Here is an 18,188-nt window from a genome sequence, read left to right as displayed (position 1 = left end):
AAAGATATTCATATTGATATAAGTAATTTAATTTAGATAAATACAAAATATTGATGTTTCTAATTTATTTTAAAGAACGACTATGTAAAATGTGATAGTTTTCTTAGCTTTAATCGTTTAATATGTTTGTTGTCACACGAATTATTTTTCTTTACATATAAATTAGATGTTCTTATATCATCTTTATGGTTTAACTTGGATGAATAAGAGAGCTTAAAAGTACAGTGTGACAACTACACTTGCAGTTAAAAAAAAACTGTCTACTTACTACTTTACCTTATTTATATCGTCTAATTGTTGAAAGAGAAGAGTACGAGAGAAAAACTCTATTTTGAAAAGAGAAGAGCATCCAAAATTGGAGGGAGATTTGGTTCGTGAATTAAAAATGGCGATTCATCCTAATCGTCCGTTAGGAAAAAACAAAAAGAAAAAAATTGTGAGTTAGCTAAGCTTACTTCGAGCTCATCCTAATCATATCGAACATTTTTTTTCCCTAATCGTCCGCTAGAGGATAAACAAAACATCAATCTCAAGACGTGTTTGAATTTTATTAATTGAGTGTTAATGCACCAAAATACAACAGGTACAACTCCCCGTTAAACCCAGTAAAACATATACGAAGTCGAAGATGAACAACAAAGACAAAGTGAGTGAGCAAAGCTTACTTCGAGCTCAGGAAATTCCACCCCGGCCCCCTTCGACAGGAATTTGGCGCTGGAGTGCAGGACTGCAGGATCACCTGAACCCAGAGATTTTTAAGGCAAACAGAAAGTATAGAGGGATTCATTTATCAGAGGGAGATCCACAAGGAGGGGAAATTAGAACCTGATCCTCAAGGATCGGCGGAGTCGCTTAGGGACGACGGCCGGGGAGAGAGGAGCGTGGCCATAGAAAAGCGCAGCGCCGTGAGACTAACCGAGCGGCAGTGGGCCGCGCCGACGGCATTAGCTTCTCCATCGCTCCTCCCGTTTCATATATATACGGGCCGTGATTAGGCCCATTTGAACCTGTCAGCCCAAATGCAGCCACTTGACAGTTGAAATCAAACTCCGAGTTAATTTATCATTTGCCCACCAAAAGTTTAAATTTAACAATAATGGCCAATCTAGCCCATTGTTTTGTACTGTTCCTGTCTTTATTCAATAAGGACCAATGTTGCAAAACAAAATAAGGTAGGGGTCGAGTGAAACTAATTTTAATATTTCACTGCGGCGTATCGTCGAGCACTGAGCCGACGGCGATCGAGGCTATAAACTCCAATTGAGATCCACCGAGCCGATTTCACAGGGATCCAATCTTTGCTCGTGGTTTCGTGCTTTGCTTTGCTCCGCTTCGCCGGGGTGAAATCGGCCCTGCTTCCGCCGCGCCGAGGCGATGGTTTCCAGTGCTGAGTAGAACCCGACGGCGGCGCCACCAGGCGGCCGCTTTCCAGGCGGTCTTATGCGTCTCCAAGCGTCCAGGCTTCCCCTTCCGATTTCCTCCTCCCCCGCCGCTTCCGTATCCTCCCTTCTCTACGAGCCTTCCTCCCGCTCCCTCGCCCTCATGCTCGACGACTTGTCCGCGTTCCTGTACCCTTCCCTCACCCCGACTCGTTTCCCCGGCCCCAGCCACACCGCTGTGCCCCCGCCTTCCACCGCCGCTTGCTTCCTCCGCCTGCTCCCCTCCTCCCGTATCTTGTTCCTCGCTGCATCGCCCCTCGCCGCCGGCTCCAGCCTTCAGCTCCGCGTTTGGATCCTCCTCTCCCACGGCGGCTCCGGCACTGCTTTCAATCCCGCCCGACTTGACTTCAGAAACGACCGTGGCCGGTTTGCCGTCGCCTTCAGCCTCCGCCACGGCCACACGATACGGCTCGCTGGATCGGTCAACGCGTTTGTAATCCACTCTGTTGCTGTTAATCAGATCTGGGTTTTCTCCGCGAAGCTGGCTGCAGGGGAGGAGGAGACCGTCCATCTCATGAAGTGTGCAGTGGTGGAACTCACGCTACCGATCTACTCGATCAAGCTTTCGATGGGATTTATGCTCCTCGGAGAGGTGGATGGCATTCGGGTGTTTCCCCTTCGACCCCTGATCAAAGGCCAGCTCTTGAAATCCCGCGTTTCAGCCGTCAAGAAAGCAAGTGCTTCGATCGGAGATCTCTGCAAGAAGAATTTGCCGAACATTATCAAGAGTTCGTTGGTGCCTGAGGAATCCGGAATCCACTGTGGTTGTGAACATAGTGGAAAGAATTCTGCAATTGAAGAAAAGGGTGGTACTTGCTCTCCTCTCCATAAGTTTACCAAGTTATATTCTTTTGTTTTTTCGTTTGTTAAGAGCCCACTTATGACTCTCCATGTTTCTTCCTTAACAATATTGATATTTGAGCTAAGATAGGCATGCATCCGATTCTTTCTTCTGGGTTCTGACAATTCTTGATTTTGATATTTACTGTTATATTTCTGAAATATGTTTGTTGATGGGTCATATTAAGTAAAACAATAAAGAGAAATATGCATTTCATAACTTCATCACGGTTGTATCATTATCATTCTTGTCCCACTTATTCTGGTATAAAGGAAGGGTTTCCAATATAACCTTTGAGTAGCATATGAGGGATCCCTCAAGAATAATTGAATGTTCAAATCAAAAGGAAAATATGGGAGCGCCTAGATAAAATGGCAGTGGGATATTTCTATCGAAGTTTGGATAGGTTAATAAAATTTGATTTAGTTAGTTTTTCAACACAACTTAGAATTAAGAAGATGTATGAGAAATGAAGTGAAAGGTTTAGTACCAATTTAAATGAATGAAGGTGGCACACTATGCTATTGCAATTATAGAAGGAGTACATTGATGTTGTAACATGATTTGGGAAATAGTTATTAGTGAAGGATAGGAGATGAGAGAAACAATCAATTTTGTTTTGTGGTTGATTGATCAACTATAGATGCTATTTATTTAACAAGACAAATAATAGAGAAATAGAGAGGGTAAAGAAGTCATTTGAGTGTATTTTCTTATGAAACTTTTTATGGTTGTCTGAAATTTTGGTGGGATTTAGAGAAGAAAGGAATTATCTAGAAATTAGGCCAATGTGGTAAATGACATGTATGATAATGTAATTAAATTTAAGAGTTACTATGATTTTGATAATTATAACTCTAGTTGAATTTACCAACATTTTTAAGTTTTTTATGTATATTATCTTTACGATATGGATACAAAATGATTATACTCGAAGTATATGTTTCAAAGAGAAATGTTTTTGGTCGTACATGTCCGTACCATTGTAAACATCTAAGTTCATTAGGATACAAGAAAATATTTATTTGGCAAATCATAGTTCTGAATCAGAGTGTTGATCGATCAGAAACATAATGTTAATTAACTAGATATGAGAAAGTTAAGAGGGATTTGTGGGGTTATTGTAAATGATCAAGTCAAAGATACAACAATATCTATAATTCAGGAACACTCGGCATTGTTTTGACAGATTATAAAATGAATGAGTATACTTTAAGATGATGTCAGCCACGTTTAAAGATGATAAAGAGATTCTATTGTTAGAAATATCTTTAATCGAATAGAGTTGGGGGTGTAAGGTGTAGACAGAGACCAAAGGATATTCTCTGGTTGACCTAAATAAAACTGGCTTTTCTTAGAATTTGGTCTTAGAAATTTATTTCTCATGTTGTTATTTGTGATTTTTGTATATTATAAATTTACAGAAATGATAAATTTTTGCTGAGAGTGTCTTTTTTTCTTTCAACATTCCTTCTCTTTGTTGTCGAGTTGATAGTTCATCCTAACCCTAAACCCTATATTTGAATTATACTGGGATCAAACGCTTGGATACTTCTACTCTTTTGCTTTAACATAAACTGCCTTGGTTTGAAATCTGTTAATATTCCTTCTCTGTTAATTCTCATTTGAAATTTTTGCGGGCATTAACACAAATCTGCAGCTTTTCTAACATATTTAATAGAAGAAATTTTTACTGTGAATGTCATGCTGATAATAGAACTAATAAACCAATTAGGATAGAGAATAGGAGTGTAGAACTAATAAACTAATTAAAGCATAGGATAGTTAGGCACACCAATTAGGATAGAGGATAGGAGTGTCGGACGTACAAGTTTGTTAATATGAAATCTGCAACCCATCAAATTAACTAAAGTTATATGCATGGCTGTAATTCCCATTTTAAAATCATCCATAATTAATAATTGTCCTAGGAAGAATGTTAGTGCATATATATCTTTCACGGTAAAAATTTTCGCCAATGTTTTAATTTTTTATATTGTTGTTATTGAGATAAAAAGTTATTCCATAGTCTTCTCGCATGCAGATAAGCCTAAGACTGTCAGAGTGAGGCAAGACTCCGGTGATCTCTACTCATTTTTTGTCTTCATCAAGCCTGCTGAATTGCAAAGTTGTAAAGGCAGCAAATCAAATCCTGCATCATTAAAAGCAGTTTGCATCCATGTTCTGTCAGAGAAGAAATATTTGATCTTGGATTCAGCTGGTGGTTTACACTTTCTGAATTTTAATGAAAGTGGAATGGCATTGGAATTCAATGCTAAATCATCTATGCCTTTCAAGGATGCCCATGCATACCAACTAGAAAAATTCATGGAAGTGCAATTGTTGGCTGTTCTTCCTGATATTTCTTCAAGTGTGTTCTAAATTGTTCCAAGCATCTCTATTTTAGTATATTTTGTTTGATTTTTTAAAAATTATGTTTTTCTGCAGAAACACAATATTCTTGGCTATCAGATGGTGAGTATTCCATACATTTGATCTCAATGGAAGATGCTGATGTTGATGCTGATGCTGGTGTGATTGATAAAGATGGGAGCAAGCAAAAATCTACTGTTGTTTCAGGTCCCTGGAAGTCAACTTCTTGTCCTGTTGAATGAAAGCCCTTTTAAACGATTGCAATGACTTTATAGGCCTTTGACAATCGTCTCAAATATTAGTCAAGTGACATATTTTGTCTAAAATCTTTCTCTAGTTATGGGAGCCATATTTACAAGTGAAAAGGTCCAAGACCTTGTGCCTATTTCTTCAAATTTATGTCTTGTACTTTGTCCAGGTATTTAATCTCTCTTGTTGAGCTAGTTGACAAATTGAGTTTTCAAACTTGGTGTACTAAAAACTATATTCTTAAAGTAAATGTTGGTTAACTTCAAGTTTTAACATACAGGAAGCATGTTCATATATGGAGTTGCTTGAGTAAAATCATTGGCTATTCTGTTGGAGGTTAGTTCTGTATTCTAAATGTGTTGCGCAATTTAAAGATGCATGCTTAAGGGCCATATCTGTCAACTTCATTGACATTTTGGGAACAAGTGTGCAGCCCTACTTAAGCTGTTGCGAATAGCAGTTTGCGATTTTAATATAATTGGGTTTTTGCTTTTCTCTACCTTATAAAAATCAGATGTTAACTCTATTACTTTGCTTTTTGTTTCCATGGAATGAAGGAAATACTTGTCAGGCTACTTAGAAACTTAAGTTTGTCTATGCTAATATGGTTGCTTCATGGACCGATTTCGAGTAAGATAGGGTAAGCATATGTGGTTTTATATGATGCAGATTACAATCTTCTTGTACTTTTACCTCCTGTAGGTGCTAATCTTTGTTGTCCATTTCAGTTGGCAGTCGCATGGGGTTTCTTTCTTCAACCTATCTTTAAGTCATGAGCTACTTTAGAGTTCTATCTTCAGTATCCAACTCTAGCTTATGACTTTGAAAATGATCTCCAAGGGCTAAGGTGTGAATTTATTCATTTGTTTGACACTAAGAACATGTCATTATTTATAATTGATACCTGTTAAAATCTTTTTTTGCATGCTGCATGAAAAGATAAAATTCAATTGGCCCCATTTCTGAGTCACTTGTGTACTTTGATGCCTTGTTTTATTTTTACAAGGGACTTGCATAGTTCTTTAATATACATCATGTTCGCTCTCCTGATCTATTTGTTACTCTATAACCTACCCTCTCTGCCCCAGCACAAGCAAAGAAACTTTTATGTAGTTGAAAATTCAAGGTTAAGGACTTATTGTCTTTAAGTTGGATTGTTTCAAACACAATTATTTCTTTCTTCTCCAGAGAAGGTCACTGTTGGTAGAAAAAGGGGAAAAAAAAAAAAGATGCTTAACATATAGCCCAATCTTTACTTGTCTTCAGTTTGATTGAAAATGGAATCTATAGCTTAATCAAATGTCAGTTGTCTGTGAGAATAAACTTACTCTTGGATGTTTAAGCATCATTATATCTCGAAGCAACTGGCATAGCCTATTTTTTGTTGAATTCAGTTACTCCAATCTTTACTTCTTTTTATCAATTCTGCAGTCAGATGCACGCCACTGTTCAGAGCACGGCCCTTCTGATGCAGTCGACCGAGTGTTTCTATGCTAGAAGGTACTTCTGCTTTGTGGGTATCAAGTGCCTCATGGGCTTCCGACTAAAGTTATGGAAGTTTCACCTTACACATGGAAGAGTTGGTTGATTTGTGAAGCCTTCAGATACCTCTGGTGGTTTGTGATATATTTATCCTTTGCCACATTCTCATTGTTTAAGTTGTCTCTTTGAGGCAAAGTAGGATCAAATTCCAGTGGACAATAAATCCGTAGAGCACAACTTTCCAGGGAGAGAAAAAAACTTGGCAAACTTGGGATGATCGAGTTATATCTGAATGTTTATTTTATATTAACATTTAACAGTTGGAAGTTAGTAGATTTACCGTGTCAATTGACCTGCTGCTGTTTAAAATTTTTTCCAAGAGTAGGTATGAATTCTCGTGGTTTTGTGCTAGTTGTTTAACTAAGATAACAAAAACGCAGAAACAAGATAAGGATTCTTGATGAGATAAAAGCATATAAAATTTACTGTAATAAAAACATAAAGCAACGACTATGTTCGTAACTAATACACTTTTGCTGTAATGATTAATATCATTTGAGAATTAGCAGAAAATCAAAATAAATACAATGATTTACATCCAACTTTGATTTAATGGCCTTTCGACTTGTGAATATGCCATCAACGCTTCACTATGTCATCTCTCGGCTTGACAGTGAAGTCCCAGAGCTCGCCGTACTTCTCATTGAAGTCCCAAATGTCCATGGAATTGTACTCTTCGATCAACTTGTCGCGAGCTTCTCTGTCCATATTGTAGATCTGCGGCTCAAAATTGTGGGGCTTATCAGGCTTGTTCATCTCAATTACACAGAACACCACCACGAACACTGCAGCTCCAATGTACAGGTAATCGTCCTGCCGAAAACAAACAATACATCTCATAGCATCAGGAAATTGTTAAGAGAGTTTGTAAGTCAAGCCAAACTTGATTGTGTTGAAAAATTATTCTTTTGTCTTACTTTACATGTATACATATGTAGAGGTTCACGTATACCGCCTACATACACTTTGTGAAAGCTTTATATATACATGTATAATATATATTTTCTTACGTAATTGAAAAACTGATCATGATTTGAGTATCTCTATTAGCAAGAAGAAGAAAAAAATGAAACTCAAATCCAATTCCATCCTTTAAATTAGAACTATGATTATTATAGTTATTTCCTTGAGAAAGGGATCACTGACATTGCATAGCAAGCGAAATTGAAGTACTTAACTGGTACTTTGTAAGCCAAACCAGCTACAACAGCAGGGAGAAACAACCAAGAAATAAGCCCTGCAAGAGATTGAAATGTCCAAAATTTACTGGAAGTGATCTTGATTCAAAACATCCATTAGATAAATTAGGAACACAAATGAAATGCAAGAACTGGACAGAAACAACCAAACCCCACAGTCTTTACTGTCTCACCTTGAAAGCCACAAGGTGGCTCTGCAGCTTCATACTCGGCCACCACAGCCTCCCAGAAACCTCCTACACAGAATAACAGCAAATGACTCAAAATAATGAGTTGCTACTTGGAATATGAATCAATGGAGTGAGTTTTCAGAATGAATTGTTTCATTTGTCAAATAAAATGAATCATTCCGTTCGATTTCGTTTCTGCTTCTGTTCTTCTTATTAGTTATTTCTTTCTTCATTCCATTCCGTTCTATCAAAGAAAGGCAAAGTAAAAGGAAAATCACTGCGTTAAACTACGATCGGATTTGGTACCTTTTTCCACTTCGCCTTCAAAATACGTGTGATGTCCATCGTACTCCCCGTATTTGAAATCCTCCTGCAGATCGCCGAGTTCGGCTCCTTTTTATATGCAATAAAAGTAGATCGATGGGAAGAAAGAAATCGAAGGCCAAGTACGAGGAGGAAGTTACTCACGGCGCTGACGCCGTTGGTTCTCCACTTATCGTGCGGATCTTCTTCAAGGTTGGGCTCGATTTCCGTCAGTCCGGCCCTGCGCCGCGTGGAGCGACGCACACGCCCGATCCCCGCGCGGAAAAATCCAAGGCTTTTTAGGGATTCCATGTGAGGAACACCAACAGCGGTTGCTGCGGGGATCCTAGCGGAGGAGGAAGACGTTGCCAGGGGCGGCAAGGCGGCGACGGCGAGGGACGGCGAAGAGATTGTAGCGACCACCATCGAACTGTATCTTGTTCCCTCTCTCTCTCTCTCTCTCTCTCTCTCTCTCTGCTGCTGCTTAAATTAAGTGTGGTCCGCTTGTGTACACGCTCTGACGACCGTCAGATTCGAATCTGACGGTTAGATAAATACAAGAACATCAATTTTTTTGTCAAAATAAAATAAATTGGGAAGGGAAGCCATCAATTACCTTATCCAATGAGAGGAAAATCTTTATGCACCTCGTAATTTGTAAACTACTGAAAACACCTTAGAATTTCAAACAACATCATTTCACTCCAAATCACTCATCCAACGAAATAATCCCACGGCAACTTCGTCCTTTAGAGATGACAGTTATCATAAATCCCTTGGGCAATTTATTTACACCTCTCGTGGCAAAGTGACAGAATATGGAATAGGAAATTGAGGGTGTACATAACACAAGCTACATAGAAGTAACATTATCATGAATAGTTATCGTTATTTGTTACACACACCAACACTATGGGAAGACACAACACAGGAACGAAGTTCTCTACAAGGGAACAAACAAGAGAAGCTACCGTATTAGTAGCCATATTTAAAGGGACAAAGCATGCGCTGTTAGCAGTTTAACTGCCCTTTAGTAAGACCAATCGGTTATGTTGGAGATGAACACAGCATCGTTTGTTACAAGAAGAGCGATCCTTGGATCAATCGTGACGAGAGGGTGGCTACCCTCTCAAACTGCGAAACGAAATGTTAGAGATTTGAGTAATTGGCAGTAGAAGAAGGAATCACCGCGTTGTTTAGACCAGTTTCTTTGAGTTACCTTTGGCTGGTTGTACTTTTCGCGTATGGCGTTCAGTGGAGAGCTCTTGCTGTTCATCTGTAACTCTCGTAGCGCCAGCACTGCCTCTTTCAGATCGGTGGCCTTGTAGCAGGTGTAATGTTCGAGAGTGGAGTTCTGCATTTGAAATCAAAACAGGTTGATCGAGTTGAATGATACGCTTGGGTGATTGGGAATGAGCAGAGGTGATTGTTCATGCCTACCCATGGATGGTTTGTCTGATGGGATTGCAGTGTCCATCTCGCGAGAAACACAGCGGATGCCGCTATGACGGAAGGGAGAAATTTTAAGAAGCTATACTCCACTAAGGTCAACTCTGCCAAATAATTGGCAAGATGCCCAAAGGTCAACGTTGGGTTCTGGATTCCAGAAAAATGCAGATGATGAAGAGTCATTGTTGAACAAATTGCAGGCATGTGTTATGAGTAATAAGATTGTTGAACATAGAATACCTCGGACAACGCATTCGCGGCACGCAAAAATCTTCTGCAAATGATTGTTGCCAGATTAAATCAACCAGCACAACCAGCCCAATAGATAGGTGTTGAATTGAATCGAACTGAAAGGTGTTGTTCATATGAAAAATTGTCAATATACCTGAGGAAGGTTTTGGTCGTAGGTAATGAGAGCTTAAAACCCAAATAGTTGAGCACTTGACTCTCCATTTCCAAAACCTGTTGGTACAAGTTATTTAGCCGCTTGCTGAATCAAAGGACAGATGTAGATATTCTAAGGAAATAATGTACCTCCTCCTTGGTGTAGGTGTTATCAGTTATAAAACAGAATTCTTCCATTCGTGGAGCGCATATTTCTTCATATTTTCTGTGTACAGGACAAGTTATTAGGGACTCATTGGCTGAGCATGCATAATCTGTCTTCATACTATTCAACCATAGTATAGATGGGTGCATTACTACAACAAGCTAATAAAAGTAGTAATAATAATAATAAACTAGATAGAGAGAGTTGTGAGCGTGTTTTTTAATCAATTCAGCATTGACCCTCACATATTGATGCCAAACACATTTCAAATATATGAGCATATGGTCCTCAAGGAACCTATTTCTCAATTTTGACCAAAATTGATCCGTACAATTGGCACATTTTAAGCATGATGTCACTAAATGTCAAGGAAAAGTTTCAAAAATATTTTCTTAGTTTTTTTTAATGGATCAAGTTTACAAACTAAAAAAAATCCTTGGTTCTTTGTTTAAAAAAAAAAAGGAGAGATTTTTTAGTGAACAGACTGCCCACTCAAATTTTTACCTCCCCTATTTCTCTGACAAGGAAATGGAGGGAAAGAAAGAAACCAAGGTTTCTGTGCCTTTAAGGAAACATAAACAAGAGATTGCTTAACCTATCCTCTTCCTATTAACTTCTTCCTTACCCTCACTCTTTTCTCCTGCGCTTTCTCTTCTCCCCTGAACTTTCTCTGCATTTTGGGAAATACTATTAGGGATTGTTGCAATAGACTAAGATATGCAGTTCTAAGTTTAGTCCATAGAATGAAATATAGACAGTTCATTCTCATTCCTACATTTAGTTTGTAGGAATATTGTCAAAGCTAGATAAAAAAATGATCTCTACAATACTAAAATATTACGAAAAGAAATAATTTTTCAATTCATTTGATCCACTTGGTCCACTTGACTCATCTTATCAGCTTGTCCACCTTTGCTCAATCTGCTCAGTGGGTCTAACACCACATAATCCACTTAACTAGTCTACTTGATAGTCCCTACCTGCCTAATTCGTTCAACCAAAAGATATACTTGACCCTCTTGGCTTGCCTACCCCAGCCATTCAACCACTCAATTTGCCTAACCTATTGAGTATGCTTAACCCATACAACTCACTTGGCATATCTAATAAACCCATCTCATTCCTCACCCCATAAACTATACAACTCACTTAGCCCATCCAGCCCTCCCAACTCACTTGTCTCACTCGGCCCTCTCAATTTGTCATTCTCAAAATATATATCTCTTAAAAAATGGATAGATTACGGATAAATATTTCATGGAATGGTGAAAAGAATAGCTAAGGATCAGGGGAAGGCAATTCCATTAGAAGTATTTCAAGTCCATTTTTGAAACCAAACATAGTAATAACTTGTCCATGAGAATTCATGAGGATCTGTTTTCTGCCGCCATGGTAACAAAACGAATCTGTTTTAAGTTTTGTTGAGATTAAACCCGTTACAATCTGTGTGATCGTCTCAGAAGCTCTTTTCCACGCTTCTGAGTGCGTACCAGAGTCACAAGGACTTGCAATCAAGTAGGTTTGAGCAGATAATCTCAAACTGTCGACTCTAGCGAGCCGAGCCACGCGCCGAGTAGATGAGTTGCGGACACCGTGAATTGTTGAGCGGCGCCATGTTGCTGCTGAGAGTTGCTGACAGGATGTCGAGAGCTGCAACACGAACTCAGAGTGGATGCCGAGTCCAGCAGAGCGCTGTCTCCTTAAAACAGATTCGGCTTCTCCGCGGTGCTCAGAGGATTAGGTGGACGTCTGTTTCCCAGGATAAAACGGCAAGATCACGAGCACAACCGAGCACTGGTTGTCGTGACGATCTGAACTAGATCCGAAAACTATCACTATTTCTGTTGAGCAAAAGAAGTGCACAACAGAAGGGAAGGAAACATGGGGATTCAAGGGGGACAAAGCTCACAGATCACTTGAGTTTTTTTTCTCTGCTTTTGCTTTAATCCTCTCAAGGTCTTATATAGACCTCTGTTGGCCTCTGTTCTACTTGCAAGCTCGTTGCAAGCACAACGAGCAAGCCATGTTGTGGCTTGCATGCTTGCCAACAAGCAAGCCACAACGTGGCTTGCTTGCAAGCTTGCCACGTGTTGTGGCTTGCTTGCAAGCTTGCCACGTGGCGTGCAGGCAAGCTGGCGACCTTCCTTGTCTTGTATGATGGCCAACAAGTTGTCTGACTGATGTTACAAACAATGGGGTTCACAAAAAGACCCCTGGGGTTGATGTCATCCGGGCCCTGGATTCTCACCCCCTTTGTTCTGAATCAGCCGGAAGGCTTCACTTTCTTTGTGGGACTGAAACCCACACGTCGTATTTCCATTCAAGTTTTTCCAACATGCTTAACCCATACAACTCACTTGGCATATCTATTAAACCCATCTCATTCCTCACCCCATAAATTATACAACTCACTTAGCCCATCCAGCCCTCCCAACTCACTTGTCTCACTCGGCCCTCTCAATTTGTCATTCTCAAAATGTATATCTCTTAAAAAATGGATAGACTACGGATAAATATTTCATGGAATGGTGAAAATAATAGCTAAGAAGGATCAGGGGAAGGCAATTCCATTAGAAGTATTTCAAGTCCATTTTTGAAACCAAACATAGTAATAACTTGTCGATGAGAATTCATGAGGAAAAGAATCGCAAGTTCTACAAACCAAACATGTCATGAATGAGCCCCAAAAGCAAATTGATCCAATACAAAATGTAGCACAATCAAGAAAAAAAATCTAGTAATAATAACTGAGATTTTGTGCAGTGATAATAAAATTGAATGTAGTCTAATGGAATAAGTATTATACGCAATAGCTTCAAGGACATAAGAAGGTAGCATGGGAGTTCAAAAGTAAACTTACGAGGCAACTAGCATGCAAGTAATGCCTAGGAGCTGAAGCCTTTGTCTTTCAATATAGTTTTGTGAGAGAAACTCGTCAATTATATGTACAGTGAGATAAAGTGTATCTGGGACAAGCTTGTATTCCTCAGAAACCTGAAGACAATGTGCAGAAACTTCAAGGCTACAACAATGCACTTATTCAAAAATTAGCGCTTAGGAAGTTATTCTGTACCAGTTATCTTAGAGAAATATAGGGAAATAATGTTAGTTTTATATAAAAGATAATGAGACAGATCAGATCACATAGAACCAAAGTTTAACATAGATCTTACAATTGATCATAAAAAAATAAACTTCCTGATTTAATGCATATGATGAATGTAGCTTTGTGAACATAATCAGTCTGATACTAAGAATGGTAGTTTTCATAAGAAATGTCAGAGGATAAAAGATTAATAAGATTCACTGAATGAACAAAAAAAAAGGCACTGTAATGTGTACTGTGTTGCAACTCTTTCAAATGCCATACAACAAAATCAAGTCATTTAGGTAGACAATGTAGACACTAGACAGGTAAAGCAACCATTGATCTATGACAAACAACGCAATGAGAATGCCTATAGCAAGCAGAAAAGTTTAAAAAAAAAAAAAAAAAAAAAAAGAAGAATAGAGCAAGCAGATTGGAGTAATCGCATGTTAAATTTATAAAGCTAAAATACCACTAAAAATAATTTTATTAAAAGATCAGCACTTCATTTCTGCATTTGTTTAAACTTACTCATGAATTTACTGTCTAGAAAAAAAAAAAAACTACAACTCTAATATTTTGTATTAGTTACCAGACATTTATTTCCTTCTAATAAACCAAAAAAAATAAACTAATAAAAGTAAAAGTTCACTGGTTTATTTAAAACAGATGATAAATTGATAGTGATAAGTATAAACATGGTAAAAAGATTAAGAACTAACAAACCTCTACAAGCCAATCTATTAGAATGGCCCGCATACTCTGAGTGACATCTCGCTGCAATGTTTCCATGTAATTAGCAACTGGTCTCCGAACAAGCTGATAAAGAATAGACTTGGCATGTTAGGACCATCAAAAATTCTAGAGGGCCATGAAGGTACGGAAACTGAATAGATAAAAATAAACATTTGTTGCAAATGATTGCACAAAGCCTATATTTTCAATAAAAGAACAACACTCAAAAGAATGCAGACATTAGAACAAGAAGCTCATTAAAAAATACCTCTATGACACATTGGTTTGTATATATCTCTGAAGCGTAAGTGCAGCACAATTGAGGATCTCGAGGGTCTGTATCAATGTCTATGAAATCCAATGCGCTAAATATCCCTAAATTGAACAAAAATTACTACATTATTGAGAAAAAAAAACAACACTTGATAAATCAACTAAGTCATCTAATAAAAGAAGACATCACACTGGCTGTTATGGAGATACATGGTTTAAAACTTTAGTTAGTATATGATTCAAATAACAAACAAAATGCAACATAGTAATTTGATCACTTTTGGCATCACTATCATATCTTATTGCTGATAGTGCAATTCAAAGATAGCATATTGTTTAATCAGACATCAAATTTATTATTAAACAGGAAAAGTGGCCAGGAGTAAGGGTTAACCTTCCTTTGTCTGATTTGTGAATTCAAGGTTGCCATCAAAGTTATGTCCTCTAGCCAAACTTGTTGTACATGTGCTCTCTCTTTCCCTAGTGGTATCGAGGTGTTTGAACACTGCAAGGTAATCTTCCCCTTTTTCCAAAGAAGAAGAATCTTTTGACTCAAAAATCTTCATCTTATATGCTTCTTCAATCGTTTTATGTTCATCATTGTTATTAGAAAACTCATTAACTACAGTTGGTATATCCTTGTGTGATACAGAGTCTATCACTTTTTCCAATGAAGAAGATTCTTTAGATACCAGCCTTTCCAGCTTCTGCGCTTCTACATCTGACATGTTTTCAACATTATCATTGATTGATACATTTCCAACTATGGAAGAATTTGAAGCCTTGGAATCAGCACACTTTTTAGTTTTTGGAGGACCTGATTTTTGCCTTCGAACAGCAAAAGTCTGGAATTTGAGAACAGTCAAATGAAAACTCATTATCAAAACCTGACATCTAAGACAATAAGGAAAAGTAACTCAACAGAGTCAACATTTTTTAATATATTTGAAGAAAAGTGAAAGAGAGTCAATTACTAATTTAACGCACATGATTTTCCATTCTAAATTTCAGAAGCCTAGTCTAGAGCATAGAGAAGGGAGAATTATTTAAGGAAAATAGCCAAAGGTGAATCATTACTAAACCTGGACTTTGCTCGTTGATATCCATGCTTTAGATGCATTCTGAGAAGAGGTGTTGGTGACATCCTTCAAAACCGCACGCTTTTTGCATTGTGAACCTACCGGACATGGAGCAATATAACTGTTTTCATCATGAGCCCTTCTCTTTGAGCATGACTGCTTCCTCTCTGGATTTGCAACAGACGATGGCAAAGGAGGTAATCCACCAGTTGCACGGAAAGCAGCAGCACGTGCCCTCGTAATTCTTCCACAATGAGCATCAAGAGCAGAACTTGAGCGATTTTCCTTCTTCATTACTGGAAAGGGTAATATTCTCAATTATAAAAGCTCTAACACAATCTCTTTTAGAGGATAGGTATGAAGATTTCCATCATCAGTGTATATACATCCAAGTATGAGCGTCCATAATTTTCCAAGTAAAACCACCTAGCTCAGAATTATGTTTCATGGCAGCAAGGTCGCGTTTTTATTTCATTGACTCAATTAATTAAAAACCAACCAAAGGAAACAATAAAGAGAACATGCGTGTCAAATAGTTCTGCTTTCATGAAAAACCATTTCAATCGTCGACTGAATGCTTCAGATACATCAATGTAACTGTTAGGACTTAGACGACGTAAATGTTCTGGGTCATGTATTTAGGTGTTAAAACAGTAAAAACGACTTCTTGCACGAAAACGACCATGGAATCTGATAAGCTCACATCAAATCCATGAAGTAAGATGTTTCAACAAGATCGAACAGCTCGTCGGCAAGTGTATCGAAGCAAACAAAAGACACGTCATGCAAGATTCATTCGAAAATAAAAACAGTCGATTCAAGAACAGGCAAAGCCCTAGATCCGGAAATGGAGCAGGCCGAACACCCATGAAAGAGTCTAACTCCGTGACTAGGGCATGACTAAATGCGGCAAATATGGGAAGGCGAAGTGGGAACCCTACCTAAGCCCCCAGCAGTCGCCGGCGCGGCCGCCGCCTACCCCAGACGCCCCCAACCTAGAGGAAAAGAGTCAGGATCGGTAGAGTATTCGACGGAACTCAGTGGAGGCGCAGCCACGAGACGGCGACGACGATGCTCGGCCTTCTGACGATTCGATCGCGACGAGTAGTGCGGAAAAGGGAGTGACAGCAGCGCCCAAAAAGGGTAGAAAAGTCCGCATCGAAGCCCCGCCGGTTTTGCCGCTCGAGACCCATTTCAAAATTCCTGAATATGATCGGATCGCGTCTTCCATCCGCTAACCCGTTAAAAGAGGTCAGATCCTTACCCTCCGATCTCAATCCAACGGACAAAGAAGGTCCTCTAGGACTTGGTGGAAACTTCTGGGAAATAAAGTGATGATTGAAATTACTGTCTATTTACTTTAAATGCAAAATTTATATTTAATAATTTTAGTTGAGACCTTAATCATTTTATTTATTTTTCATCTAACTTTAAATTACCTAAAAATTTTACAACTATATAAACTAATAATATTTTTAAAATCTTATGTCGTATTTGGTTCAGAGTTATCATTGATAATCTTAGGGGACGTTTGGTTTAGGGTAATAGGAGTGGGGAATGGGAATGAGAATCATTGATTCCCATTGTTAATGTTTGGATTATAGGAATAGGAATACAAATAAGGGAATGAATCCTTGAAATTGGGTAATGACTCATTCCCATGTACCTCCCCTTCAATGAGTCATTACCCTATTTTCATCAATCAAAATATTCCCTTATTCAAAAAATACCCTTGACTTAAAACTAAAATTTTCTCCATTAATATCAAATATCAAAATATATTTATTTATTTTTTCTTTCATATCACTTATCTCTCCTTATTCTCTCTTATTATATTTTCCCTCTCATCATTTTATCACACACTTTCTCTCTCCTTAATCTCTCCTATCACACACTCTCTTTCCTCTTTTTTTTTCTCATTACACTTTCTCTCTCATCATATTTTCTCTCTCCTCACTCTCTTCCATCGCACTCTCTTCCTTCTTTTGTTCCTCATCACACTTTCTCTCTCATCACACTTTCTCTCTCCTCAATCTCTCCCATCACACTCTCTTTTCTCTTTTTTCCTCAATACACTTTCTCTCTCATCACACTTTCTCTCTCCTCAATCTCTCTTATCACACTTACTCCTTTTTTCCTCAACACACTTTCTCTCTCCTCAATATCTCCCATCATATTCAATGTTCTTTTTTCTCTCACCATACTTTCTCTCTCCTCAATCTCTCTCATCACACTCTCTCTCCTCATTTTTCTCACTATATTTTCTCTCTCTTCATCCTCTCCTATCATACTTTCTCTCACATCATATTTTCTCTCATCATGCTCTCTCCAATCACACTCCCTTTTTTCATTTTCTCTCATCACACTTTCTCTCTCTTCATGCTTTCTTATCACACTTTTCTCTCTCATAATACTTTCTCTCTCATCATTCTCTTTCATCATATTTTTCTCTCACATTCATCTTTCTCTCACATCTAATTTTTTCTCTTATTTTCCTTTAAGGGTAAAAAAGGAAACTTTGATTTATTCCGATAGAAGATATACAACTAACCAAACATTACTTTTAAGAGTGATATCTATGCTCATACCCATTCCCATTCCACAATACAATGATTCCCATTCTGATTCCTATTCCTAGGAAAGAACCAAACGCCCCCTTAGTTATCAGCCTACAACTATCCATGATAATCAAATTTGGTTCAAGATTTTATTCGATTTTAAAGTTTTTCTCTTTTTCAAAACGTCAGCAAATGTCATGAATTGGGACATCCAACCTTGAATCGGATTACCTCAGGCTGCTGAGGTTTTTCTCGATCCAGAGATTAAACAAAATATTTTTCCGAAATTATCCTTAGAACGATCGGAACACAATCGGAGCCTAGCACGGTCGTCTAGTGC

At 38.3% G+C, this 18,188-nt stretch overlaps 3 protein-coding genes and 1 long non-coding RNA gene across 5 annotated transcripts; 1 reads left to right on the top strand and 3 right to left on the bottom strand.

Moving 5' to 3' along the window:
- Window positions 1-525: 525 nt before the first annotated feature.
- LOC121973866 lies at window positions 526-955 on the bottom strand. Its single transcript, XR_006109782.1, has 2 exons — window positions 826-955; window positions 526-739 (listed from the first exon to the last, which is right to left on the bottom strand). It is a non-coding gene; the product is annotated as an uncharacterized LOC121973866 (long non-coding RNA).
- Window positions 956-1,183: 228 nt separating this feature from the next.
- LOC121972181 lies at window positions 1,184-6,719 on the top strand. Its single transcript, XM_042523858.1, has 8 exons — window positions 1,184-2,248; window positions 4,325-4,651; window positions 4,729-4,860; window positions 4,991-5,071; window positions 5,183-5,238; window positions 5,460-5,542; window positions 5,631-5,749; window positions 6,334-6,719. Exons 1-5 carry the CDS (start codon window positions 1,441-1,443, stop codon window positions 5,209-5,211), a joined length of 1,377 nt encoding a protein of 458 aa, XP_042379792.1. The 5' UTR covers window positions 1,184-1,440; the 3' UTR covers window positions 5,212-5,238; window positions 5,460-5,542; window positions 5,631-5,749; window positions 6,334-6,719.
- A 126-nt stretch (window positions 6,720-6,845) lies between these two features.
- Window positions 6,846-8,601, bottom strand: LOC121972182 (photosynthetic NDH subunit of subcomplex B 5, chloroplastic-like). Its single transcript, XM_042523859.1, has 5 exons — window positions 8,282-8,601; window positions 8,120-8,183; window positions 7,817-7,879; window positions 7,623-7,681; window positions 6,846-7,257 (listed from the first exon to the last, which is right to left on the bottom strand). The coding sequence occupies exons 1-5, from the start codon at window positions 8,540-8,542 to the stop codon at window positions 7,024-7,026; spliced, it is 681 nt and encodes a 226-aa protein (XP_042379793.1). The 5' UTR covers window positions 8,543-8,601; the 3' UTR covers window positions 6,846-7,023.
- Window positions 8,602-8,960: 359 nt separating this feature from the next.
- Window positions 8,961-16,455, bottom strand: LOC121972180 (cyclin-A2-1-like). 2 transcript variants are annotated; one of them, XM_042523856.1, is made up of 12 exons: window positions 16,232-16,455; window positions 15,294-15,586; window positions 14,606-15,056; window positions 14,207-14,313; window positions 13,930-14,022; window positions 12,976-13,109; window positions 10,100-10,175; window positions 9,951-10,027; window positions 9,806-9,839; window positions 9,557-9,712; window positions 9,336-9,470; window positions 8,961-9,250 (listed from the first exon to the last, which is right to left on the bottom strand). In XM_042523856.1, exons 2-12 carry the CDS (start codon window positions 15,582-15,584, stop codon window positions 9,194-9,196), a joined length of 1,611 nt encoding a protein of 536 aa, XP_042379790.1. In that variant the 5' UTR covers window positions 15,585-15,586; window positions 16,232-16,455; the 3' UTR covers window positions 8,961-9,193. The 2 variants fall into 2 exon arrangements, with proteins under 2 accessions (XP_042379790.1, XP_042379791.1); XM_042523857.1 differs by having other exon boundaries at window positions 9,806-9,836.
- Between the last annotated feature and the right edge of the window lie 1,733 nt (window positions 16,456-18,188).

Source organism: Zingiber officinale, chromosome 4A, assembly GCF_018446385.1.
Source record: "Zingiber officinale cultivar Zhangliang chromosome 4A, Zo_v1.1, whole genome shotgun sequence".
In the NCBI taxonomy this organism is placed as follows: domain Eukaryota; kingdom Viridiplantae; phylum Streptophyta; class Magnoliopsida; order Zingiberales; family Zingiberaceae; genus Zingiber; species Zingiber officinale.
Note: the sequence above shows the minus strand (reverse complement) of the source record. Positions and strands in the feature narration are given on the sequence as shown.